Genomic DNA, 27,842 nt, shown 5'->3' with positions numbered 1-27,842 from the left:
TACATCCATGCATGCATGCAGATTCCTTCTTTCAATACTATTTTTTTTATTTTTTTATTTAGCATTCGTCATTATGCTATTATGAACTTTACCACATTTCATTGATTTATAGTCCCAATAACATGCACACATATACTGGATAATATATTTTTTTTAAATAGTGAAACGGTGAACAGTAAACACTTCAAACAATAGTATGCCATATTTTTAAGCACATGATCTCATTATTTTGCATGTGAGTGGCATCCAATCAGCATATTGGAATATTTGTGTAAAATATATATGTAAAACATTTGAATATAAAATGTATTAAATATTTAAATAGAAATAATTTCAAATACATAATATTTGTAATAATATTTTAACATTATTATATTAATATATAATTATTTGTTATTATATTATAGTATTATATTATAGTTTTATATATATATATATATATATATATATATATATATCTGTTCTAATAAAACAATTCTTAAATGTATTGTGGGCGGGGTCTCCTTTTTAAAACTGTTTAATTTAAGATTTTTATATAGTCATATTTTATGATTTATATGATTTTAATACTTCTCAATCATATAGCATCCCATTTTAAATCATTCCTTAAATATATTAATCAACAAATTATTAAAAAAATACTAATATCAAATTAAATTAATAATAATTTATAATATATACTTTTATTTATAAAACTATTATATAAATAATATAAATAAATAACATATATCATTTTAAATATAGTTTTATTTATATAAATTGTAATTGTGTTATTAGTGGAGCTTAAGAAGTACATGAACAACCCCTAACCTTAAGTATTAAATTTGAGCATGTAATATGTCCGAGACCAGCGATACGACTTCTATTATTCACCTTGTGAAGTATTAAACAAGCAAACAAGTCTCCTAGTTTTGGACCCCAAAGAAAATATAGTGACTAGATTATCATTGAGACCTCGGGGTCTCCTTTTTAAAACTGTTTAATTTAAGATTTTTATATAGTCATATTTTATGATTTATATGATTTTAATACTTCTCAATCATATAGCATCCCATTTTAAATCATTCCTTAAATATATTAATCAACAAATTATTAAAAAAATACTAATATCAAATTAAATTAATAATAATTTATAATATATACTTTTATTTATAAAACTATTATATAAATAATATAAATAAATAACATATATCATTTTAAATATAGTTTTATTTATATAAATTGTAAATATTTGTAATATATAATACATAGGATTATAATTATTAAAAAAAACAACTGTGAGACCAGCATTAATATTGCATAAGTTGCGTATTGAATATTTTTGGTGATAAAATGATGTCAGAGTATGTGGGCTGATGAAAATGATGTCAGACACTTTTAATGGAGGGGAACGATTCTAAGCCGAGAGGGCTTCCAAAGAGGCCAGCCATCTTCTGGGCATTATTAATAACCTCTCTGAGACTTTAAAATCTAAAAGCACAATGCCTTTGTTTTTTCCCTGGAAAAGAAATGAAGGGAGTGGGCAGGGAAAGCTGTAAAATAAAATGAAAACAGCTCAAGGTGAAGGGCTACTGTTGCGGTTGAATTGTTGGACAGTATTAGAGGCGTGTTGTTGTATTCGCGCTCTCTTTGCACTGGAGTTCGTATTCAAAAGGTGCTTTGGAGGGGGTGGCGGAACAGAGTCAACAGAGTGAAGTGGAAAAACTGATCAAAGCGCGCAGCACTAAGATGTTAAAGGGGGGTCGAGTCGCCCTGGGCCTCCGACCGCTTACAACTGTGATAGCACCTCTCGACTCCGCAGGGGTGGAGGGGGGGGGGAAGTACAATAATGTACGCTAATAAGCCATTGGCTTACTTCACGACAAAGGCGGGGTCAAGGCCACAACCTCATTTTCTCATTTAAGAACACATATACGGCAGCATTAGCATGATAGCTTGCCGATTTAAATCGTAAACCTACAAATCCCATCTCATCTTCTCTAAAATCTGATTTTAAAGACCCCACAAAGTACTCATTACCAAAAGATAAGAGACCCAGGGAGATTGAGAAAGGGTTGGAAGTTTGTAAACCAAAGACGAAGTTTGCGGATGAAAAGGCTCGACCCAATTAGCGGATGCATGAAAAATCGAAACCCCGCTTTTTTGCGCTCTCTGCCCGTGCTTTGCTCCACAACCTTTTGATTGACTGATCTCAGATCTGTGAAAACCAGACAGATAAATCTACGGTCCTAGCGTGCACAGTGCTTAATCATCAGTAATGGCTGCATTTGGTCTAACGTATCCGTACGGCGGTTTATCTGCTAGATGGGCACTAGGCACATCAGTCAATGTTTTCTTTTCCCTCTCATTGTGTTAGCGAACAGTTTAATGGCTGATTTCTACATGGAAGGTTTGATGCACAAAGCAGGCCTTTTGTCTTTACGTGGCCCAAATCATTCATGCTTTGTTTACTTTAGGGATTGATTATCCCCAGCGTGAGAATGATCTGCATGTGGCTAGCGCGTGTCCGTACAAAAGCGGGATCCTGAGAATTGTGCTTTTTGTCCTGTTATAAGCAGCTACCCCGTGCATAAAGGCCATTAGCCCCAGTGAAGGTTGGACCACTGGAGGAGCCACGGTCATCATCATTGGCGATAACTTCTTCGATGGACTACAGGTCGTGTTTGGCACCATGCTAGTATGGAGTGAGGTAAGACTTTGACATAAAACCATTTTATTGTGAATGAGATATTTACCCAGCCATTTGTTTCTGTAACAGCCTTCTAATGAACTTCATTAGATTCTATAAAAAGTGATTACGTGAAAACTGTGATTATGCACAGTTTATGAAGCCCTGCTTCTACCGGTTTAATGCAATTACGCTGGCGTCCGTTTTATTGTCTCTTTACATTTACTTTTTGTTCATTTCACGCCACATAAACATATAAATAAGAGTGAACTAAAGGGATGCCGAAGCTGCGTCGTAATTAGTTCGGAGCTAATAAAGACTTCAGGTTAGTATGTTCCTTTATGAGTTGATAAAACTGTCTGGCATATATTTGCCGGTTGGAGCCTCAACGAGCCAATCAGCGTTTGTTTATTCAATTTTATTTTATTATTTTTCTTTTCCTAGTCTAATCACAAGAGCAGATAAGGAGTTAGATAAACAAACTGCATGCTAAACAGCCCCACAATAAGTCCACAGAGGCCTCCGCCGCGTTCCTTGCCGAACCGTGAGGTCTTTCAAAACAATTGAACAATTAGGGGTGAAATATCTCAGAGGGGGAAAAACAAGCCAGGGAAAGCAAGGAAAACAGTGAAGGAAAGACATATGGAGGTGATTTTAGCAGGACTCCTGCCCCTTGGCCTTTCCTTGGCTCAGTGTAATCCAAGGTCTGTTTGCTGACATTAACTCTAAAGCGAGGAAAATAAAAATGAAGAAAGTTTGCAGTTTGGTTTTGAATAGCTTCTCCTTGACAGGTTAATGTATGATTCAGGCGTTCGAATTTGTGCAACAATTGGCAGGGTCCTAACCTAGTTTGCCCACTGTCTGGTAATGCCGTATTTCTGAGCTGTGTAAGTAAAACCCCTCAAACAACAAGAAACATTTTTTGAAGAGTTTTGAAGTGTTTTAAAGGGTATAGTTTCTACCTGACAGGCTACTTGACAATTAGAGAAACACTGGTGCTCATTGGTTAAATGTTTTCATTGGATGCCAGTTGTTCAAAACAATGCAGCAATTGGTGCAGTTTGCATGGTCCTAACCAACTTTACCCATTGTCTCTCGTAGCTCATTACGCCCCATGCCATCCGAGTGCAGACCCCTCCAAGACACATCCCAGGCGTCGTAGAGGTCACCTTGTCCTACAAGTCCAAGCAGTTCTGCAAAGGTGCACCGGGGCGATTTGTGTATACAGGTGAGTTCCAGTTGGTTCTCTCACATCTTTGGCTTCATCGTTAAGTGCTGAACCCCATCCGGTGTGGGATGCATGCCTCGGTAACCCAATATCTCCTCCATCTAAGGCAAGGCAATGGAGTTGGGGGCAGCTGCCAACTCCAGTTAATCTCAAACCCTGACAACACTTCTCCGACCCCTTTCTCCTGCACCCTGTCCTCTACTTTGCACAAAAACACTAGTGTTTCTTGTCACCCAGGTTACTCATGTGTGCGTACCTATGTGTGACCAGCTCACAAGGTTGTGCTTTGTGCGGATTTTGGGCCCGCTTGTGTTTTTATGTGGTTTTAGATGAGCGTAATCTCTCCCTCGGTACAGCTGATACTGGAGGTTACACGGTCACACCATGTTTGACCTGGAAGCAGTGTGTCTGATCCCAAATTGAGTAGGACAATGAGATAATCATCAGGAATTACTCTCACACTCAGGAATGTCAAGGCGGAGAGAGAGGGAGGTGAGGAAGGGGCCCCGGTCCCCCCAGGCAGCTGTTCCCCATCTCAGCCCCACAGAGGCTGTGGGCCGATTCTCCCTCCCACATTTAACCCTCTCAGCAGGAGCAGGGCAGAGGCCAACGAGCCCCTGCGATAATGAAACCCGAGAACACGGGGCCGGCTAATACCAGACCTGCTCAGACATTAATGTCTGCCATCGTTAAAGCCACAGAGACTCAGGGACCAAACATGTGCTAATGCTAATAAGCACAAAATAGGGAGTCTGTGTCAAATTCAGCACACATTATAATGTTTTGACGAACCTGTGCGTCATCAGCCCTAACAAAAACTGACTGTGGTAACCATAGTTACCGATCATAGTAAAACTTGGGCTGTGTCCAAAATCAAAACAGCTGCTTTGCTGCCTAGTCAATCAATGACTAAACATGCAGTGTGTGTGTGTGTGTGTTTAACAGACAAGCTTCTAAAGCACTGTCAAGTCTTGTGTTCTAGATTTAAACCAATTTTAAGTTCTTTAGAGATGATCAAATATTTAATTACTTCAATGCTTATTTGGTATATAAATAATAAAAAAAAATAGTTTATATAAACAGTATATACAGACGTTTATACTGTATAATTATATTGCCTACTCAAAGTTTACTGGAGGCCATTATATATATATATATATATATATATATATATATATATATATATACGTTTATACTGTATAATTATATTGCCTATACTCAAAGTTTACTGGAGGCTATTATAGAAGACAAACCAGCGTCTGTCACCTCCACCTTCCCCTGTCTTCATGAGATGTTTGTTGTTTGTTTTCCCTCACTGATCCTTGTTCCTGCTCATCAGTGAGGAGATATAATTACTGGCGGAGATTTTGAGGACTTACTTAATTATCCCCTCGAATTAAAGAAGGGAAGTCACAGACTACACGCCCCGTCCCTCTCATCTTCTGAACTCCAATTCCCATAATGCCTCACCTCCCTCTCTGAGGTCACAAATGACAGGCAAATCAGAACACACACACACACACACACGCTAGACTGGATTCAGTTCATGCTGTTATAAGGCTTTATTAAACTGGTTGACATTTCAAGTCAATTAAATTCCCCTTCAAAGCATATTTATTAATGACTGTTCTTAAACATGCAACCATATCAAAAACAGCTGTTGTAATTATGATTATTTTCTTTTAGTTCATTCTATATTTCTGTTTTTTGTTTCTTCTCTTCTCCTATTTTCACTTCTTGAACCTTTGTAAGTGCTATCGATCGAAACAAATTGCTCAAGTTTATGCCTGTAATTAGTTCATAAACAGATGCTTTGAACTGGAAATGCTAAAAGCTTTCACTAGTTATTGCTCTCTCTCTCTCTCTCTCTCTCTCTCTGTATATTTGCTAAATTGTGTAAAGGCTGGATATTTTACAAAGTCATTAAGAAAAAAAGGTACAAACAGAGTTTTTGTTGGACGTTACAACATTTCATGCTGACCACCCTCTTGTTTCTGAGTCAGACACACCCTCGCTCACATCTGATACATCACAGCCAATTAAATACAGTGCTGTGGCCTCATTTTGCAGGGGCATAGTACATTCAGATATGGGCTTTATCATTACTAGCTTAGAGCAACCATCTGTTGAGTAATGTATGCTGTGATTTCACCATGTACTGTGCCTGAAATAGTTTTTTTTTAATGCATATTTAGGAAGTTTATAAAAAATAAATATATATATATATGTATATATACCGTATAGCATGATGGCTTTTTGTGAGATTCCCCCAGAAAGCTTCATCGCCCTGCAATTGTGTCAGTGCTGAAGGTGTTGTAAAAGGTCCTTCGTGATCGCTCGGATGTGGCAGCAATCGCCTGTCAGAGTGCTGTGCTACTTTAAGAGTCGATAATTCTCCTCCATCACAGCCAACACAAGCCGCCTGTCTCAGAGGTCAATGCTCTTTAAACAAATTACTCTGCTCAGACTCAGGGCTCCTAATGTCCTCCGGTACTCTCCAACACCTCTCACACTTACACAGCTAAACAGCAGTGAAATTAAACACGCCGCAGAGATCCACCAAGACCTGGGGACATTAAAGAGGGCCTATGATGGGTTGTCGGCATCCCGTAAGGTTACGCAAACAGAGGGTCTCGGTAGTTTATGAGCTGCCAGAACTGGGCCTAAAACAATGTGTTATTCAATAGCCGTCCATTAACACTCAGATCTACCGCATGTGTCTGTGTGTGTTAGGCCTATTTACAGCTCCAGGCCGTTAGTGTCTTCATTTAAAAGGAAACACTGCAGTGGTTTATTGAGTCTGCATCCCTTTGTATCCTTCAAAGATCTGTGTGTTCTGTTATTTTTTCAGCTTTAACCTTGTATGTTTGTACGATCGTGTCTTTTGTTAACACACAAGGCCACCGCTGCACCATCTGATACCTGTATTGGTTATCCATTGATCAGGTCTGGCATGGAACAGCTTGTCAGAAGGGTCCATAAAAAGGGGGGGGTGGATCAAAGCAGGATGGCTGTGTTTGTCCCTTTGCCAATAGCTCTCAACTCGCAAATGCTCTCTTTAGCTGATCTGGCTATTTTAAAAACCCTATCCAGATGTTCGCTTTAAATTCCTCATGAAATGGCTTGATGAGTTGCAGTTTTTTCTTGTTGATATATTTTCTATTGAAACGGGAATTTGGGCAAGGATAGGATATATATTTTATATGTGTAATTTAATACAAATAATAATAAATCTAAACTATTATTATATCTATCTCATAGATTTTAAGTACACAATATAATATAAATATACCTTTTTATGTATATCTATCTAATTATAAATATAGTATATATTTCATATGTTTTAAGTACACAATAAAATAAAAATACAACTTTTTATATCTACATATTTTTTAATAGACAATACAAATTGATTTTGAATTATGCCTTAAGCTGCTGTCAGAATTGCCTTTTTTTGGTGTTGTCTTTGTCACTGAACCTTTTTGGCAGGCTCGGTCTCAAAAGTACCTTAAAAATAAGCTGGAACATCCCTATCAACAAAATTGGAATGACAGACTGTCCGTGGAAATACTTTCCGTCTGTCTCTATGACCCAAATTTGGAGGCAGCAATGATCTCCTTTGGCTCCTAACAAGGGGAAAGTGAGAGATATAAATTAAGATATATATGTATGTGAGCGCTCCGGCTCTAATAGACGCTTTAACGGATGCAGGCCTCCTGAGCGCTTTTACAAACGATTCCAAACAATGACACCAGTCATAAATAAAGCTCAACGTCGCACTCTAATTGCATCAAAGCTATTGCTTTCTATTTAGGCATGGTCACTGGTGACCACGACCTTAACGCTCCACTGGAGGCTGGGGAGAGAAAGAGAGAGAGGAATAGAGACGTACGGCAGGAGCTATCACCCCTCCAGACTATTTGTCCTAATCAGCGACACCCATTTACCAGAATTGGCGAAAATGAACTATACTTCATACAGAAATCGTACACTTACCGGCCTTCATTTGTCACGGCACATTCGAGGGCCAGTAAACTTTTCCTTTCCTCCGAAGGGATTGTAGACATGCATCAAAATGTTACAAAATGATTTGCGAGGGAGCCCCGTCAGACATTTATCAGGACTCAGGAACATTATTTGCTAATTTCCAAACCTGCGGCATGACAGGGTGCTCCGTCTTTTAACCCGCCGTGACCGCTCTGGACTCTTTCTGTTATTAGTACTATTTCTCACTTTTTTCACTCCGTCTCAAGACCCCTCCTCGCTTTTTAGGCCACTTCTAACGAGACTCATTTGTCTATCACGCTGGTGACAGCGTCACCCCATTCGGCTTCCCGAGACTTTGACCACAGCGTGCTCTCAGGCTCTCCAAGGGCTCCGAGCTCCCGGCCTGTTGATTGGCCGGCGGCCCTGATAAATCACAAAGTTTCCTTGTCAAGGTGAAGGTATCGACTCAACTGCGCCGAAACTGACAAAACGCACAGAGGAGGAGACGGTCATTTATCATAGCACAAAAGGACAAAGGGGTCATCTCGCCCCTTCACTCACTCGGCCCGTTGCCGCGTTAAAGATGCCCATCTAGATCCTGGCACACATGTACACCAGCATGGAACCAAACGCAGGTCTTCATTAGACTAATTACTGACATTTAGAGGCAATTAACCTCTGACGCAAGTGTTTAAAATTGTAAAGAGTGGATTTTTTCCCTTTCACCTCCCTTCTGTAGTTCCGCAATTGTACTTTAAAAGACTTGTCCGCTTCTAGAGGAAGTCCATTACCGCTCGAAGAGGAAGGTATTCTAGTGAGGTCTTTGTAAGCAGATGGGGAGGGGACAGTTGGAAACAGGAAAGATGGTAAACAAATCTAAACGGTGGCACATGAAACGGCATATCAGCGAATTATCAGCCAGCCGTTTGCACTGGGCTATCTGTCCATCAGACACTTGTCCCCACCCACCTGCCTTTGGCCTCGCTGAGCACGAGCTGTATCTGATAGGACTGCAGACACGCACACACACACATATGCAAACACACACACTCAGTACCAGAAGTAATCAGTAGCAGGGAGGAAAAGTAAACAGAGGTGTTTGAACGCAGTCCAGGAGTTGTTTTCCTCTCCATCTCCATCATGTTCACTACATTAAGTACAATAAGATGCACTCCACACTTAATAGAGAAGATCCATTCATTTCCGCCATTGAGAAATTGTTTTGTTACATCTACATTTAGCAGCAGGATTGTGCGCCATTCTGAATTAAATTGAGAATTCTTTCATCTGATTTAATTACTGAATTTGAACAGGAAGGATAATTTGAAAATCAAAGAAATGTAACTGTTGTTTGCAATTAGAAAAGCAAAGTTTGTCAAGATCAACTTGGAATGTTGACTTGACAAAGCCTTATTTGAAAGCTTTGAAGAATTTAAGAAGCCTTGAAGTTTAAAAATGGACAAATGCATTAAATAAACTTAAGAAATATGTGAATTTCACAATCTCAGATTCAATTTTACATTCACATCAAAGATTCTGATTCAAAATGAATCAAATATGGTATCTGAATCAAAGATCCTGAAGCAAAAGAAGAAAAGATTCCCAAATTTGAACTTTTTTGGATCAGAATTCACACTCATTAATTTAAATGGAACTTATTTTATTTTATTTTATTTTATTTTATTTTTTTATTATTTTTTTATTTTATTTTATTTTATTTTTACACAACAGTCTGGAAGACAAAATTATCATGATTTATATTACATATTTTAAAAATAAACTCTATATACATATGATTGTGTTTTATTACATTTTAATCATGTTTTCTACATTTTTAATGGAAATGTCTGTGGAGAAAATGAATGGGCAAAAACAGATGGGCACTCACTATTGCGCTCTTGTCTAATGATACAAGTGTACTGGGCAACTGCTCACTAATAACTAGAACCAAGAACTGAGTCCTTCTCAGCAGATGAGAATTTTTCTTCTCAGACAGTTCTTTGAGAAATATTATTACTTCAGAGAGGAGCGCGCCATTATTGTGAGCAATGCCACACCATTGGGGATTGTGGTGATATTTTAACTCAATATTGTGACAAGCTACAACTCTATAATAAGCAGCGGTCCCAAAAAAAATTCAGTCAACCTCTGCATGTGCTGGAAGGGTCGAATGAACCCTCTCTCCTTAAAGAGAGTTGCACTGGGGTGATTTGGGTATAATTGGCCCTGCTGGTTGCTATTTTGGCTCGGTCCATTTTTTTATTTTTTTTTTTACCTCTGGTAGCTTTAAATAGGTTTGTCCTCACTAAGTCAGAGAAATTAGTCATGCTCCAGTGGCCAGCACTTGTTCTGATGGATGGGGCGCTCTCTCGTTCCCAAACATCTTCCCGTTTGCAGGCCTCTGACCCGGGCCTAACCCGTGCACCACATTCATCGCCAAATTTATTTATAGATTAATGAGAGAAGCCACAAAGTATTGACCGGCAAAGGAAAACACAACTCATCTCGAATGAGGACGAAATGCAGCAATAATTTAGCACCCATCGATCCTGCCCTTCCCCTTCATCCATGTATCGACCTTCATTTTACAATATTAATTTGCGGAACCCAATACGTTTTGATATCGGCGAGCCGTTAAAACGGTGCGTTTGAGTCAGATCTGCCGGAGGTGAGTCACATGGATGGAGAATGCTGACAAAAGGAGGAGGAAAAGAGAAATGGAAGGGGTGGGGTCTTTTTTAACCTTCCTTGTTACAGAAATAGACTTGAAATGTAATTTCTGTCAGGGAAATAAAATATGAACGGCCTAGATCGTGAGAGTGGGCTTCTCTTGCCCTGTCGACACTTTATCGGTGGCTCGAGCGGCCCCCTCTCTCTCTTTCTCATCATCATGCTTGTATCGGTTCAAAGTTCATGAAATTTCTATGAGCATTGATCTGCGTCCATTGATTTTTTTTCTCTCACACTCTCTTTTTTTTTTTCACGCCGCAGATCTTTGAAATTTTAATTTCTGGAGTATCTGAATTTCTCGCAGATGAAATAGCTTCCTCGGAGACAGCTGGCAATAAAATGAAGAAGTTAGCGGCATGTTGAAGAGCTCCGGCTCGCTCTGTTCTCCGAAAACCCCACTTTTTTTCCTTTCTTCCTCACTCGTTTGCTTTTTTTCTTGTTCAAAACAGGCTTGAAATTCAAAGCACTGTAATAGTACTAAACTAGTAAGCCATCAGCTAATTTTTCCCCTTTTAGCTGTCCATCCCTCATTCTTTTCCGGGTTTAATCCTGAAAATCGCTTTCATTTGAACCTTTTGGTTCAGGTGCTATTAAGCATGGAACCTGTGTCACCTAGCAAAGAAGAAACTTTAGAAGAAACACTTTATTTAGTCACCTAGCATTTGTCTTTTTAACACTGCCATTCTAAGTTTATATAGAAATATTATTTTAAAATATTTTAGATTTTTCACTATATGATAGATATAAGGTTTATAGATAGATAAATAGATAGATTACATTTTATTCTATATACACTTTACAAGAAGCGTTTCTCAGCTGCTAGCATTTCTCTCTCTCTCTTGTTAAGAGCAAAACATGCTTTGGTCCTTCTCTTAGATTATATTTCAGGTCTGTTCAAAGAAATCCTAATTATGAAGGTGGTCTGTTTTCACTAAAGAAAAGTAACTGAATTATTACTGCATCTCTTGGTCTGGCAGTTGATGATCATAATTGCGATGAAAACTGACCTAATTTAGAGCGAAATCCAGCAGCTGTGCTGGAACAAATGAATGTTTTCCTGTTTTTATTATGCTGCATTAAACTCAAAAACTCTTTTTGGCCTTTGATGCTTTTCCGCTTTCATTTTTTTCTGTTTCATGCATGTCTCTGTCGCTCAGCTGTGGAACAATGGGCAATCCGCGTTAAAAGACATTTCCTTTCTATGTTTTTGTTTTCGCAGCGCGTGATGACAACAGTCAGCCAATCCAGAGATGGGCAGCACTATTCCAGATCTCGCTCCGTTTTAAAATGTCTTGCGTTTCCCCTTTATTGCTAAATAAAAACGTGTCACAGTTTAGTATCTGCCGCACTCTAGCGTGTCAGTTTTGAAGAATGACAATATATACAGTCTGCGAGAACAAGGTCAAAACACTCAATCTTGAAATATATGGAGACACGCACGCACAAACACACACACACACACACGCACGAGCAGGCGACATGTAGACACACACAGACTCTCTCTGGACGTAAAATCAGAGGCTGTTTAACGTTAAGTCCCTGGCAGATTGTGCTTAACATTCTCTTTTACAAATGAGGGGTGAAAAAATACAACTAAACATGATGACCAGCCCAAGGAGCTTTAGATTTGTCATCCATCAAACGCAAACCCTTCTGTTCATTCACTCCACTCGTTCGGGCGCGAGGCGGCCCGAAAAGCATGCTAGCTCATTAGCAAGCACATTTCCCTTTTATACGAGCGGCTCCATAATTCATAACGGCCCCGTACGAGATGTGAGCCTGATTTGATTTAACGTGCTCAGTTATGCTTGAGTGCTAAATGGCTTTCGGCCCCCCTCTTGCCATTCTGGATGGATAGAACAAACAAACAGAAAATGGATAACAAATCAAGACGTAAGCAAAACACTCTGCCCTGACATACACCAGGCTTCCAGATACTCACACACACACACACACACACACACACACACACACACACACACATGCGGTGAAAAGCAGTGGTGACTACAGCCATATCCAGCACTTACACTCTCTCTCTCTCTCTCATTATCCGTGAGGTCAGTAAGCAGAATTGGGAAGAAACGGAGAGATCAATACAAATTATCCCTGAGCAAACCGGCGCTGACAGCCTGAATTGCAGCATATGTTTACCCAAAATCGGGCAATTTATCTTAATATCAGCAAAGTAATACGGAACAGGTGAAAGGTCACCTACTCTCCCCACCTCATAATTACCCAGCTCTAAAACAGGAAAGTGCTATTGATTTGCCGGGCCCGAGGCTGGGGGGCCGGCTCAAAGGCCAGTGGGAGGGGCTTAGCCTCAGGCCTGGGCTGAAAGATATAGAGATAGAGAGTGTGTAGGTTGTGAACGAGAAAAATAGTTTTATTCTTCAACGACGTGAGAGTGCAGGAGAAGCAAGATGCTTGCAAGGAGTCTGTCTGGATTTAAACTCAATCTGTTCTCCATATTTCCCAGCTGGCCCAGTAGCACTAATACCCCCCTTCCCACACACACACCAAAACCACATCTGTTTCTCCTTCCATTCACTTCTCTGTCATTTTTATCAATTTTATGTGTTCGTAATCGCAGCAGTACTCCCCTTATAATTTTTTTTTAGCATGGTAACCACAGTTTCCACAAAACATAACATGGCTACTAGAATTATTAGTGATGTTTGCTAAGTGCACCATTTGTGCTACAGAAACCTTAAATCGTGTATTACTTTACACAAAGTGATCAGGCTTTTGGTTTTCACTTGGTGGGTGATAAAATGGGTGTAAAAAATCCAATAGATTTACATTGAGCCATATCTAGAGATCAGAATATTTTCAGGGTTGATGTTTTATTACTTGGATCAGTAAGTAACCACCTAACAACCACCCAGAAAACCCTAGCAATGCAAAATGTAGATGTTGTTGCTACTGGGGGGATTTTTTTTTAAGGATTAATTTTAATTAATTAGTAAATTAATTTTCATTTTCTGATTTTTTTGGGGTTTTTTTGGTAGATACTATGATTTTATATGAATTTGTATGACTTATTTATTTATTTATTTATTTATTTATTTATTTATACTAATCAAAGTTTTATTGTAGTTATGGTATTTTGCTAGAAAATATGAATTTCTTTTTTTAATTGATTTATTGATTTATTTATTATATTATTATTTAATACAAATTTAATATGTCATTTTGTTTATGTTATGGTATTTTAAAATATACATTTTAAAGATAAAATTTAAGATAATTTTAAAAAATAACTAATTTGCTTATATCAAGTTGTATTGCATTTATACTATGATATTTTTCTAGATACTGTGATTGACATTTACGGTCTGTTTATTTATTTATTTATTGCCAATCAGTTGTATTATAGTTATATTATAGTATTTTGCTAGAATTTTATTATTTTTAGTTATGGTATTTTGCTAAAATGTTATTATTTTTTTATGACACACTATATGGCTAAAATCAATGCTTTTGCAATTATGCTATGGTATTTTACAAGAAATTGTGGTTCCCATATAAATCAGTGTGTTTTTCACCTAGCTGTAGTTAATAATTCCTGGTGTGTTTGAGGTGGAGGATCTCAGAGGATGCCATCAGAACGGCTCTAAATCTGCCCACTTTTGGGCCATATTTAATGTCACCGGGTACTTTTATTATGTGACCCAGGGCAAATACACATCCTGAAGGGCTAGTGTCAAAGTGCATGATTCATTTGTGTAGTTCCAGGCTCCAGACATAAAAAAATGGGCCAAAATGATGGATACCCTCATATGGGCAAATTCAGGCATAATGAAGTGCTAATACAAACATTTACATCTCGGAGAGGTGGAGGGTGTCCGTCTAGGAACGACAGGCGAGAGGAGAAGGAAAGGGGGAGGTGAAGGTGTGCGTGAGAGAGCTACATCCTTGTGAAAGCCATGTCATGTAAAATCAATACACCCGATCAATGCTTTATTAACAAGCCGACATCTTACTTCGGATTCCTGCACGCTACTTTGTCTTCATCCATGCAAGATGGCATGTCAAATAGCATCACCGCTGTCACATGATGACACGCATACGTGTGTACCAAAACATAAGCGCCGTCTTGATATTGATCAGATCGGATTGATTGGATTGCCGCCCCCTACTACACTTAGATGTAATTGTAGCACTTCATCATAAAGTCACCCAATTATTTCTAGGAAGTTCCTGTCTAATATGCTCATCTTCTCCTCTCAGGCTGTCATCTCTCATTCTCTGCTTTAGTTCGTTCTTGTGTTTCTCCCCGTTTCCATCAGAGCAGAGTTCAGCGGCAAACCGCGTGCTGAATAAGGGGAACAGACAGATTTGATCTCTCAAAAGAAAAAGCACATTGATTCATACGGCCTCATCACTGACGACGACATCTACATTCATGTCTGATAATATTTTTATGCTGATGTTCTGCTTGCTTTCCTCTTGTGATCTTTTCTTCCTTCTGTATCATTTTTATGTTCCACTCAACCAATGGTATGCATTTGGGGGCGGGGCTATCTCTATGTCTGGCCAGTGGCAGATTAGTGTTCAGGAAACCTGTTTGAAATCAATAATTATTATTTGTGCATTTCTGTTTGTTGATGTTAGTGACAGAAATTTCACACTTTTACACTCACGTTTGTGTTATGGACGAGGATACTGCAAGTCATTTATCTTATTAATTAAGGTTGTGCTTACAAGCTTATAAGTGATACGTTTTTTTTTTTATGTCAACTTTAAAAGCCATCTGCATCGCAACACTTTGACAACCACCTAAACAATGTTAGCATTGTGTTGACTATTTTTTGCTCACTTTTTCTTCAAAAATGTAAACATATTTAATGCAAAAAAAAAACTTCCTAGAGTGCAACCTATTTCATATTTGTTGAAAATAACTTCCCATGCTTAAAGTCTAGTGTGACCGTAATAGACCTCCATGCACTCTTCTAAAGCTTGTTAAACACAATGCATGCGGTAGCGGGAAGTTGAGATTATGATTCATGCACTTGTATACGGAGCAGCTCTGTCTGATTTATAACCGGGGCACTTCATACTCAAAATTCCAATTTGAGAGGGAGGGAAGGTGTGTGTGCTGCATGTGTGTGTGTGTGAAAGAAAAGATTAATTACTATTTGTGGCCAGCAATTTCATGAGGCCAGCCCCGGCACAGCTGTGAAATGATAGCGCCCTACATCAGTTTGTAGTCAACCATTCACAGATTATTAAAGCTCCATAAGATGAAGTGTTCCTCCTGCCTGCTTTGCTTTAGCGCACGATGGCAGAGAGAGTGCGAGAAAGAGGGATAAATCTGAAGGGGCGCAATAGCCAGACATATGTCATCATTGCCCGTTGCCCATAAATCCAGCGGGTGCTTCAGGAAGCAGGACTGATGCAGACTTCACAGGGTTGACAGTCGCAATCGAGTGTGTGTGTGAGAGTTTGTATGAGCCTGCCTGTTTCATTCATAATGTATCCGCTAACTCCTTCAAATTTATCTGATCAATTATAGGCCTCGTTCTTCCAAATAGGAGAGGTGATAGATGTGACTCTGACGGAGTATTGCACAGCATGTTATTACCTTTTATTCAAATGCTCAGACCTATCTGGAATAAAATGCATAATGGGTGCATACATTCTCAAGAGCGAATGTAATAACATTTATGATGAAAACACAAATCTGTTCATTTGTTTTGCCTGCGCAGGATGCTAACTGATGGCGTTTTCTTGTTTTGCGGTTTAGCTTTGAACGAACCAACTATTGACTATGGCTTCCAGAGACTGCAGAAGGTCATTCCCAGACATCCAGGTGATCCTGAGAGGTTGCCCAAGGTTAGTGATTCTGTGTTTGTGTGTGCGTGTGTGTGAAAGAGCTATTTCTCATAGAATTGTCAAAACGGGAAACAATTCACTGGCTAGATGAGCAAGCGAATGCAATCACTTTTGGCAAGTCATCACTATGCAATCCGGCGTGTTTGGATTCCGCTGGAATCGCGCAAACTTTCGGCACGTCGAAATGGTTCAATTAAGTATTTTTCCACCCCAGTAGGCAGTGGCGATTGTAATCTAAGCAGAGGCCTTTTTCAGATGTGTGATTATTTTGGTCTTGTTTTCCTTTCATTTTCCAAATCTAGATCCAGTTTAATCTTTTGTTTACAGAGCTTTCCGTTAAAAGTCCTTGTCTTAGCAGGTTAATAAATGAGTTTTGCGCACGTTAATATGGGCAAGCCCTCTCTCTGGGCTTTTTAGCTTCATTTATTTGTTTTTTTCCCCACTTAAATTCCACAAACCATGCAGTTTGCCTGCAGTTCCCATGTGGTCGACACGTATCACAGTTCTGTTGTTTTGATGTGTGACATGAAAGACAAAGCATGCCTGTCGGACCTTTTCTATTTCCTATTCTTTGATTTGTCCCTCTTTTTTTTTTGCTCATTTAGCTTTGATAGAATCTATGACTTGTGCCCGGCTAATAGAAAACGTGCTAATTTCCCATCTGAGAGCGGCGCAGCGCCGAGGGCTTTTCTTAATAATATGTTAAGAGATTATTTTGTACCCTGTTCGTGGGTGCTCGGCACGAGCTGACCACCACGGAGGCCTAATAACAGATATCATACAAATATCTATTAAAGCACAGCATGGGAGCAGCTGCTATCATTAACTTCCTCTGAACAGCTCTGGAATGGCGTTGTCTCAGCGCTAGCGTCCCGCGGATACACACCAAACTAAGAACCCATAAGACTTTGCCCTGCGCCACATGATGTGTTTCAATTACACTTGGCTCTCTGTCTCTGTGGAGGCCAATATCTGGACAGGAAATCTCATTCCAGTAAATGCTTTAAACTATCCATTATCAAAAAAATAAAAAATAAAAATAAATAATAATAATAATAAAAAAATAAATAAAGCCACTCTGCTTGAGCACTTCTGAAGCTGGAAAAATATATTAAATGTATTTATTTACTTTACTTTATTTTTGTTGTCATTGTATTTTTTTGTTATTGCATATTTTATTAAAAGAAGAGAAATCAGCATCAGTAACAAAAAAATAACAGAATTTTTTTTTTTTTTCCTCAAGTGCATGCAATTTCACTCATCTCAAATTCAGGTAAACCCTCATCACAGGGACATCACACCAGAGCAGTTCCAATAAACAACATAAATATTTGATTTTGGCCTCTAATGGACCCAAATGTGAGTTCAGCAGCATGTAAATGAAAGTGCCAAGTGATTCATCATAGTTACCGCAGCCGTCTGCACCTCTATCGCGTTCGAGGGTCAAAGCCAGCTCCACGCAAAGCAGCAATTGACCCTTACACATATTCTCAATAAGAGGCAGAGCGTCTGGGAGGAGCGGCTGCATTAGATGTTACGGGCAGGAGACAGACCGCTGTAATAAGAGGTTTCGGGGGGAGGGACGTACACAGTGTGTTAGCAATAAGGTAAAGCCGTCACACTCGTGCTCGCCCGCTCGTCTCCGCTGTAGAGTTGATAATATGCCCCTGATATCGATTCCTGGATGTTTTTTTTTTCTTCCTTTTCCTTCCTCCTTTTCAGGCAGGGATCTACAATGCACAAGGTCTGATGGGAAATCGTAGCTGGACAGAAAGCCAATATGGCGTGCATTTATTACTTTGGACATGCAACTGCTAAATATTAACATTACAAATTCAAGTATTTCTCAATTATTTTGCTTTCTTATTGTACCAATACTTTTGAAATCCCTAACATATTCATACTACAAGTTGCTCGGAATTGCAGTTTACCTCCCTAATTTTAGATCAAATCAAAATTTGCTGCTCGATCCAAGTGGAGGGGCGTCCAATGAACGCATTTATATACGAAGACGGCAAGAGAGAGTAAAAAGCAATATGTGAAGTCACTCATGTGATGAGACAGGAGATTGCTAAAGGGACCTTCCAATCCTCTTTCTTTTAAGTCCTTGTTTGAAATCAGTGTCATCCATTTGTCTCGATATAAGGATGAGACAAACACTGGAATGAAAATCTGATCAGACTCTATACAATCGCTTTACGTGCCATCAAATAATCTTTATTGTGAATCATATAGTAGTAACCTGTCGGCCGTATTCTCACATTCATCGGTTCCATTAGCCTCTTTGCGTCCTGTTTCAGCTCGCAAACACCAATCTATTCCGCTTCCCGTTCAATCTAATATCCAAGAAAAATGATTAGAAATGCATTCATGTTGAGCAATTACCCATGCATTAAAATTCATCTTCTGTCTGTAGCGAGGTGGCTACACGTATTGGTCCCGCACTTCTCAATGTGTTCATCACCTCAGGCAAGAACTAACAGAATAATTGCTTTACACTTTTATAATGATATTAGCACCTCCAGCCCCTCACCTCACTTGGCTTCTTTAACAGTGGGGATATATACCACTCACGATATTCAAGAGTGATAATAACAAGTTTTCCATTTAAACGATTCTCGTCCACCAGCGGAACAATGAGCTCTTGTAATAATAAGCCCTCGCATTTGTCACGAAACAAGCCCTGGGATCGTTTCAGGCTTAAATAGTTCCCAGTCTAACCTGGAGTCTTGAAACAAGCCCTGGGATCGTTTCGGGCTTAAATAGTTCCCGGTCTAACCTGGAATCTCGTCTCGATGTGGAAAAAGAAGAGGAGTCAATTACACTTAATGCCGCCGCTCTGAAATTTACATGGAAATGCTTTTCGAACACCGCTCACCGCTAATCATATTCTCAGCATGAGGCCGCGAAGATGAGAGGGGCATGCTGGAACATAACATACTCATTCACAGCCTCCTTCGCCGATTGGCCGGCGCGTTTGACACGCATAGACTCCCACTTCAATGCGCGCTGCAAAATCCGGTTCATTAGGAAACACACCTCATGGCAAATGACAGATTAGAGTTGAGAGTATGCATCATTTTCTTAAACTATCCTTACGTCTCCTCCTCCTCTCGGCCGCCATATGGACGAGAAGTTCAAGTAGGTGTCGGCTGCGGTGAGGTTTCAGCGACGTTAATTGCGATAATCGTCAGGTGAAATTGGGAGGCATGTAAGACGTCTTGTGATATGATGAGTAATTATTAGCGGCTCAGAAAAACACTTAATCTTGCTTAGAGAGAGCCGAGAGCCGGACTAAGACAGCTGGGCCTTTCATTGACACTACCTGCTGAATGACAAGTGTGATTCTTTATTTGTATGCAAACTAGACGCATGTAACATGAAACGCAGCCCCCAATTTCCAAGGTAAATGCCCATTTGAAGAAGCAGTCATCCGGTTAGGCTCAGGTTTGGAGTGTGTCTCTATAAAACGCACGGGCCTGTGATTAATCTTGATAAATATGAATCCAACATGGCGCTTGTGCATGGGAATGAAATAGCCATCAAGCCGTGATGAAGGCGCTCCGGGCTTTGCACTCACAAGGACAACGCCGTGGTTACACTCAAACGTCACCTGCAAATCGATAAAAAGTAAGTCAGCAAGTTCAAGACATGCTAAAATGCAACAACAATATTATAAAAATTCCCAAAAAGTAGCTCTTGGAAGAGAAAAACAAGCGGCAGCCCATGCAAAACGCTTTGGAGATCCTGCCGCACACACCTCGTTGGCAGCTTAGGTGTAATTTTTGAAGGGAAAATAAGCGGCGGGTTAATCCTTGTTGTGTTATAAGTCGGGGGAAAGCTTGCAGATGGGGATAAGCGAGAGTTCCCGACGTCCGTGTCCCAGGGCACAGCCTCTCAGCCCACTCTGGAGGGGAAGTCGTTTATGAAGTCCTTTACAACAGCCAGAGAAAGAGGGTTAATTGAAAAATTTCCTAATGTCATTATGAAAGAACTAGATTAACCCGAGCTAATTCACTTTATTGTCCTGAAGAAAGAGGAATGGGCATTGAACTCTTCTGCAAATTTGGGGCATGAATTAGGGGTGAGATGTTGTCTTTGAGGACTCTGCCAGTTTAATTAAGATATGGAAAATGACTCATTGTTCTCCTGAGCTAAAGTGCGCAGAATTAGCAGGCGAACGTGGCGTCTGTGTTTGACTCGGTGCGGCGTGCTAGTGTTTGTTTGTTTAATACCCACAAGGCCACGTCGTTGAAATGCAAGTCCTTATGTTGACTCATTTAGCTTAAGTTACACACCGCTTCACTAGTTTAACTAAGTCAAATGAAATGTGACTAAGACATAAAAGAATGCATTTGATAATATATAATTAAAAATGTTTTATTTCCACTCGTCAGCTTCTGTATTTTTTCCCAACCAGAGATAAAGAGCTTATAATGTACCCGGATCCACATGCACGCGTATTGTTCATGTGCAATGTACTGGCTGATGGTGTCTATATGACTGATTATGTTGCATTCTGGGTGTATATTGCAGGAGGTGTTGCTAAAGAGAGCCGCTGACCTTGTGGAAGCGCTGTACGGGATGCCACACAACAACCAGGTACAAACTACTGCTATATATATATATATATATATATATATGTATATATAAAGTGCCAAAATGTATGCCAATTGTACTCATTCATGAAACACAAGAAGACATTTTTTTTTTTATTTACTCTTAAGTATTTTGATTGCTTTAATTTACATGCCATTTTATATAAATGTTTTACATGCATTTACACATAAGTGTATAATCATTTCAGATCTCTGGCCTCAAGTTCCTTTGAGAACGTACTGATAACTCTCCTTTCTCTATTTCTGTGTGGTAGGAGATCATCCTGAAGAGGGCCGCAGATATCGCAGAGGCTCTGTACAGCGTCCCACGTAACCACAACCAGATCCCGTCCCTCGCCAACACGGCCTCTCACGGCGGAATGATGGGAGTCAACTCTTTCGGCGGTCAGCTCGCCGTCAACGTCTCAGAGACCTCACAAGGTATGTGGCATGAAGATTAGCATGTAGATTACAATGAACCCTGCAGAAAAAAATGTACTGGCTGATGGTGTCTATATGACTGATTATGTTGCATTCTGGGTGTATATTGCAGGAGGTGTTGCTAAAGAGAGCCGCTGACCTTGTGGAAGCGCTGTACGGGATGCCACACAACAACCAGGTACAAACTACTGCTAATGAAGCACCTTTTCTCTTCCTTTGCACGGTGGCTGTAATTAAGTCAGCATTTGTCTCCTTTTGCTACATTCCTGTATGTTTCAAAGCTAGCTGGGGCCTTTGTACTGTAGCCGGGTGAAAGCTTGTGTTTTCTTCTTCTTCTTCTTCTGCTTTTTCGCAATATAATTGCTGGCTGCGGCTCTTGGTGCAAAGTGACAAGTTAATCACTCAAAACACACTCACACAACCATATACAGGCTTATTTAAATGGGAGGATAACCTTGAACTTGGCCCTAAAAGGTGCACTTCTGGAATATATTCTACAGAGCGGTCCAAACACAAGAAGACATTTTTTTTTTTATTTACTCTTAAGTATTTTGATTGCTTTAATTTACATGCCATTTTATATAAATGTTTTACATGCATTTACACATAAGTGTATAATCATTTCAGATCTCTGGCCTCAAGTTCCTTTGAGAACGTACTGATAACTCTCCTTTCTCTATTTCTGTGTGGTAGGAGATCATCCTGAAGAGGGCCGCAGATATCGCAGAGGCTCTGTACAGCGTCCCACGTAACCACAACCAGATCCCGTCCCTCGCCAACACGGCCTCTCACGGCGGAATGATGGGAGTCAACTCTTTCGGCGGTCAGCTCGCCGTCAACGTCTCAGAGACCTCACAAGGTATGTGGCATGAAGATTAGCATGTAGATTACAATGAACCCTGCAGAAAAAAGCTTAATCCAGAATAAGGTGGTTTGCTGGCCAAACTGGAGGCTTGTCAGTCTGAGAGATAACCACCAAAGCTTCTGAAAAACTATCCAACACGACAGCCTAACCAGCACAGCCAGGCAGGAGAACCTACTAACCACTTTAGTTATTCATCTGCGAATATCAAAATGAGTTATATACGTTTCTAGACAAAAATGCTTGCAACGATTAGCGAACATTAGCGAGCTGCTAGCAGCATGAATCATGGCACAGGCCGGCTGCAGCTTTATCTTTCCTGGCTGTGTATAGCATAGATCCCAGGAGGTGTCTGACCCTGTCCCCATCTCTCCGCTGCAAGCCTGCCAGGACACGCAACGCTATCTCACAGACTGCATTTAGCCAGTGTACCAATAATAGGTTTACACCTGTTCCATTGTTGCCTCCACTCAGGTCAGGACAGGGAAAAATCACACCGGAATACACGCTAGGATGCTGAATATCCTCCTTTCATACATGGAGGTGAATTTAGCACATTGGGCCATACTCATGAAACAAGCAGAATGTATTACTGTGCAAATCGTTCAGGAAAAAAAAATCTTACAAAAAATTCCGAAGGCGTGGCATGACTATAGGAACTATTTTCAAATAATTTACATTTGATATGTATGTATATGCTAATAAATAGCCTTAAAAAACATTGAAACAGGTGATGGCACCTATCTCAAGAATTATGTAGATTGCGAAAATTGTGGCACCTATCTCAAGAATTATGTAGATTGCGAAAATTGTGGCAGATTTTGACCCTTGTCTTTCTGTCCGCAGTGGGCTACAGTCGCAACACGAGCAGCGTGTCGCCTCGCGGTTACGTGCCCAGCAGCACCCCGCAGCAGTCCAACTACAACACCGTCAGCAACAGCATGAACGGCTATGGCAACACGGGAATGCCCAACTTGGGCGTGCCCAGTTCACCGGGCTTCTTGAACGGTTCCTCTGCAAACTCTCCCTACGGCAGTAAGTATCAAGGTAATGACGAGCCCCCCGCTCTCTCTGTCCTCCACCTGTGCTTCCCTTTCCTTTTGACACTCCTCTGTTGTCGTTCTGTTGGTTGTTTGTTGGTTTGTTTTGTTATCTTTTGGGAATGTGTGCTACTGGATAAAAGGAGGGGTGACTCTGGAGGCTGAACAACCGAGACATTTAGCAAATCCGACCAATCAAAGCAGCCGATTGAAAAGCAAATCCAATTGCAATTATAAAGCAGGCCAGCAAAACAGCACTCAAAATCTTTAAAAAAACAAATGTTTTCGGCAAAATGACCCAGTCAGAGTCGATAAGAACGCCTATTATCCAGAAAGTGGCCAAGGCAGGACATCTCATATCCCATTCCAACTCCATTTACCTGATGATTTGCTTGTTTGTTTTGGTCCCCCCAAAAAAGACCCGCAACCCAAATTTTCCCCATATCCTCATGACCATTTCTCCCTGATTTGTTTTCATTCCATGAATATGATTTGAAAAGGAGGCGAGGCCCGGCTCTCTTGACTCTTCGTCTGTAAGAAGTGAACTCTCTCTGAGTGGTGACTATGTCTGCTTTGTTGCAGTAGTTCCGTCGAGCCCTACCATGGCAGCCTCTTCGGTCAGCCTCTCTTCAAACTGTAGCAGTACACACGGCATTTTCTCATTCTCACCTGCCAATGTCATCTCTGCAGTGAAACAAAAAAGCGCCTTTGCTCCAGTTGTCAGGCCCCAAGCATCTCCACCTCCTTCTTGCACCAGTGCAAATGGCAATGGACTTCAAGGTGAGAGCCGACACCCTGCTTTTAGAACGCCCCGCAGTTGCCTCACCTGTTGGGTCGCATTATTGCACTCTGGTACCCAGACGCCACCCATCCGCCATCCCCACCGCCGCTTAACAAACACGGCCTCCCGCCCGCTTCAATTATGCATTTGCGCGTGGATGGGCGGATGGATGGACGGATGAGTGGTCGGATAAGTGCAAGAACGCATTATGCATGCGGGCATGTAGAATGCATGTGCATGTGTGGGTGTGTTTATTGATTTATTTATCTTTCATTAATGATTAAGCAAAGTTAAGTGTCTCATGAGATTTCATACTCGAGTGGCTGGGATCGCTATAATTTGGAAACATCTTGCACAAATAAAATCGACTCAACTACTCCATTATTCACTGGCTCTTTTGCATTCAAACTGAGCTCAACGTATGCCACATTCTCGTTACACTGGCGGTACACAACCCTGTCGTCCTCTAAATACTGTAGTGTGTTAAAAATGCATGTTTCCTACAATAGTAGCACGAACGATGGATTCAAAAGGGCAGAAATGTTAACGCCTCGCCGTGCTCGCTCATCCAACATCGAATAACATCGCCAGAGAGGAACTTAACTGCAGAAGAAGTGATTATAACCCAGGTTGAATGTGATTATAAGAAGAAAGAGCGAGAGGGAAAGAGCTCACGGTATTCTCGGCAGGGCGGCATCGTTCGGCAAATTAAAGACTTACTCTGGCTGTTTAGTGCGCTCGTATTTGCTCTTCGTCAAGGCCCAGTTGTTTGCTTTGAAAACATGTTTTAGCCATAGCGTGTGCAAGCGAGATTAATAATGTTAGACCTAATGAACTGAGAAATTATTGTTTGTTTTGGTCCCCCCAAAAAAGACCCGCAACCCAAATTTTCCCCATATCCTCATGACCATTTCTCCCTGATTTGTTTTCATTCCATGAATATGATTTGAAAAGGAGGCGAGGCCCGGCTCTCTTGACTCTTCGTCTGTAAGAAGTGAACTCTCTCTGAGTGGTGACTATGTCTGCTTTGTTGCAGTAGTTCCGTCGAGCCCTACCATGGCAGCCTCTTCGGTCAGCCTCTCTTCAAACTGTAGCAGTACACACGGCATTTTCTCATTCTCACCTGCCAATGTCATCTCTGCAGTGAAACAAAAAAGCGCCTTTGCTCCAGTTGTCAGGCCCCAAGCATCTCCACCTCCTTCTTGCACCAGTGCAAATGGCAATGGACTTCAAGGTGAGAGCCGACACCCTGCTTTTAGAACGCCCCGCAGTTGCCTCACCTGTTGGGTCGCATTATTGCACTCTGGTACCCAGACGCCACCCATCCGCCATCCCCACCGCCGCTTAACAAACACGGCCTCCCGCCCGCTTCAATTATGCATTTGCGCGTGGATGGGCGGATGGATGGACGGATGAGTGGTCGGATAAGTGCAAGAACGCATTATGCATGCGGGCATGTAGAATGCATGTGCATGTGTGGGTGTGTTTATTGATTTATTTATCTTTCATTAATGATTAAGCAAAGTTAAGTGTCTCATGAGATTTCATACTCGAGTGGCTGGGATCGCTATAATTTGGAAACATCTTGCACAAATAAAATCGACTCAACTACTCCATTATTCACTGGCTCTTTTGCATTCAAACTGAGCTCAACGTATGCCACATTCTCGTTACACTGGCGGTACACAACCCTGTCGTCCTCTAAATACTGTAGTGTGTTAAAAATGCATGTTTCCTACAATAGTAGCACGAACGATGGATTCAAAAGGGCAGAAATGTTAACGCCTCGCCGTGCTCGCTCATCCAACATCGAATAACATCGCCAGAGAGGAACTTAACTGCAGAAGAAGTGATTATAACCCAGGTTGAATGTGATTATAAGAAGAAAGAGCGAGAGGGAAGGAGCTCACCGTATTCTCGGCAGGGCGGCATCGTTCGGCAAATTAAAGACTTACTCTGGCTGTTTAGTGCGCTCGTATTTGCTCTTCGTCAAGGCCCAGTTGTTTGCTTTGAAAACATGTTTTAGCCATAGCGTGTGCAAGCGAGATTAATAATGTTAGACCTAATGAACTGAGAAATTAAAGTTCATGCCGCTACATGCATCTACTTATTAATATGTGGTTTGCAGAAATTAATGAGGAATGCCACAACATCAGATGCCTTGGCAAACTTAAAAGCACTCCAAGCATGACTCTACAAATAAGTCGAAAGCGGCAAAAGAGCTTTCTTCCCATTTGCCCTCCCCTGGCACTTCACTAGACACCTAATTGCGGAAATGAGCGAGTACATCAATCTCTGCATTCAGGCGGCCCGAGAAGTGGGCGTACGACGACCTAGTCCGGCCTTCTTTAGATGTCACAATAAGGAGAGATTGGGGGGTGGGAATACGGGCTGACAGGAGAATGCAAATGGTTTTCCAGCATCCACTCGGCTCTGGTAATGGCAGGAGGGAGCGGGGCGAAGATTTCAATTTGGGCAAAGCCGAGGGGTGTCTGGTTGCTGACTGAGGAGGGGAGACCGCGGGTCTACGTGACGTTAGCAGAAGTGACCGTGTTGTTTCACGGCTGTCAGCAGGGACCCTCTCCTGGGAGTCTGGCCCACTGTTTGCCATTAACAAAACGCTAAGAGAAATATCACACATGTGGGAGCCAGGATGCTTTCTCCTCAAAATGTCAGAAAGCTCCTCTTTCAAAAAGTGAAGTCTTTCCAGCACGTCTTGTTGGTGAAGCACATTTCACTCAATCACTCCCAACCCTCCCCCGTCGGTCCCCGACAGCAACAGCCTCCATTTTACAAACATCCCCAGCGCCTTTCGAGTCGAGTATTTTGTGAAATGCGAGTGACATACTTACTGCTGTGTTCCTTTTTGTCTTCTGTGCGGCGTCTCGAGACCTCCCGTGCTAAAATTGTTTCTCTTTCTCTTTCAGCTATGTCCGGACTGGTGGTCCCACCCATGTAAATTGCACTCCCTTCCCTTGTAAAGCAGCCGCCTCCTCACTGGGACGAAGCGTAGTACGTTATACGGAGGATCCTCCTCGAAGTCGTCATTCGTCATGAAGTTAATCAGCAACTAATTCTGTTATTCAGAGGAAAAAGACACTTTGTTTCAAAGAGTTTATTCGAAATTGACATGCAAGCGACTTCGTCATGAACAATTTCATTTTATTGACTGAATCTCTTGTCATATTTTCACGATCTCGAAGGGGAAAAAAAAAAAAATAACAAAACGTACCTATTTTGTATAAACATTTCTGGTTTAATCTTGGCTATGTCTAGTTCTTGCTATGTGTGGGAAGAAACATTGTGGATATGCCATTTGATGAAAACACTGATAAAAAAAAATGTGTAAGAATGTTTCTCTTTCACTGATGTGCTGCCGCTGCACATCTTCATAATGTGAATTCATTTTCCTTTTTTATTATTATTATTTTTTGTTTATTGTTTTGCTTATTTTTTAAATTTTGATTGTGGTAATAAAAAGGGGGCCAATATATACAGAGCCAATAAACTGGAAATAATATAAGATATATGATTTATAAATCAAAAAGAAAGGCAAGGAAGAAGGAACGATGCGAGGAACCGGGAAAGGAGATCTTATCGTTCAGTTCGTTCGGCGGAAATGAACTTTGTAACTTATTGTAGGTAGAAGTTGTAACTTTGATATTGCAAAAA

General features: G+C 40.7%; 1 protein-coding gene across 5 annotated transcripts in view; it reads left to right on the top strand.

The window, feature by feature from the left end:
* Window positions 1-27,836, top strand: part of LOC107745698 (transcription factor COE3) — a 115,989-nt gene extending 88,153 nt beyond the window's left edge. Inside the window, exons 9-16 of one of the 5 annotated variants that reach the window (XM_016559621.1) lie at window positions 2,556-2,689; window positions 3,770-3,896; window positions 16,360-16,448; window positions 20,985-21,050; window positions 21,322-21,487; window positions 23,196-23,384; window positions 24,080-24,169; window positions 27,098-27,836. In XM_016559621.1, coding sequence (XP_016415107.1) covers window positions 2,556-2,689; window positions 3,770-3,896; window positions 16,360-16,448; window positions 20,985-21,050; window positions 21,322-21,487; window positions 23,196-23,384; window positions 24,080-24,169; window positions 27,098-27,129 — 893 coding nt within the window. In that variant the 3' untranslated portion in view covers window positions 27,130-27,836. Of the gene's footprint in view, window positions 1-2,555; window positions 2,690-3,769; window positions 3,897-16,359; window positions 16,449-20,984; window positions 21,051-21,321; window positions 21,488-23,195; window positions 23,397-23,971; window positions 24,170-27,097 lie in introns of all 5 variants that reach the window. The other 4 variants (XM_016559620.1, XM_016559619.1, XM_016559623.1 and 1 more) reach the window with 4 other exon arrangements.
* Window positions 27,837-27,842: the final 6 nt, after the last annotated feature.

Source organism: Sinocyclocheilus rhinocerous, unplaced genomic scaffold (genome assembly GCF_001515625.1).
Source record: "Sinocyclocheilus rhinocerous isolate Xijiao unplaced genomic scaffold, SAMN03320098_v1.1 scaffold1309, whole genome shotgun sequence".
Lineage (NCBI taxonomy): Eukaryota > Metazoa > Chordata > Actinopteri > Cypriniformes > Cyprinidae > Sinocyclocheilus > Sinocyclocheilus rhinocerous.
The sequence above is the reverse complement of the archived record's forward strand: the minus strand, read 5'-3'. Positions and strand labels throughout refer to the sequence as shown.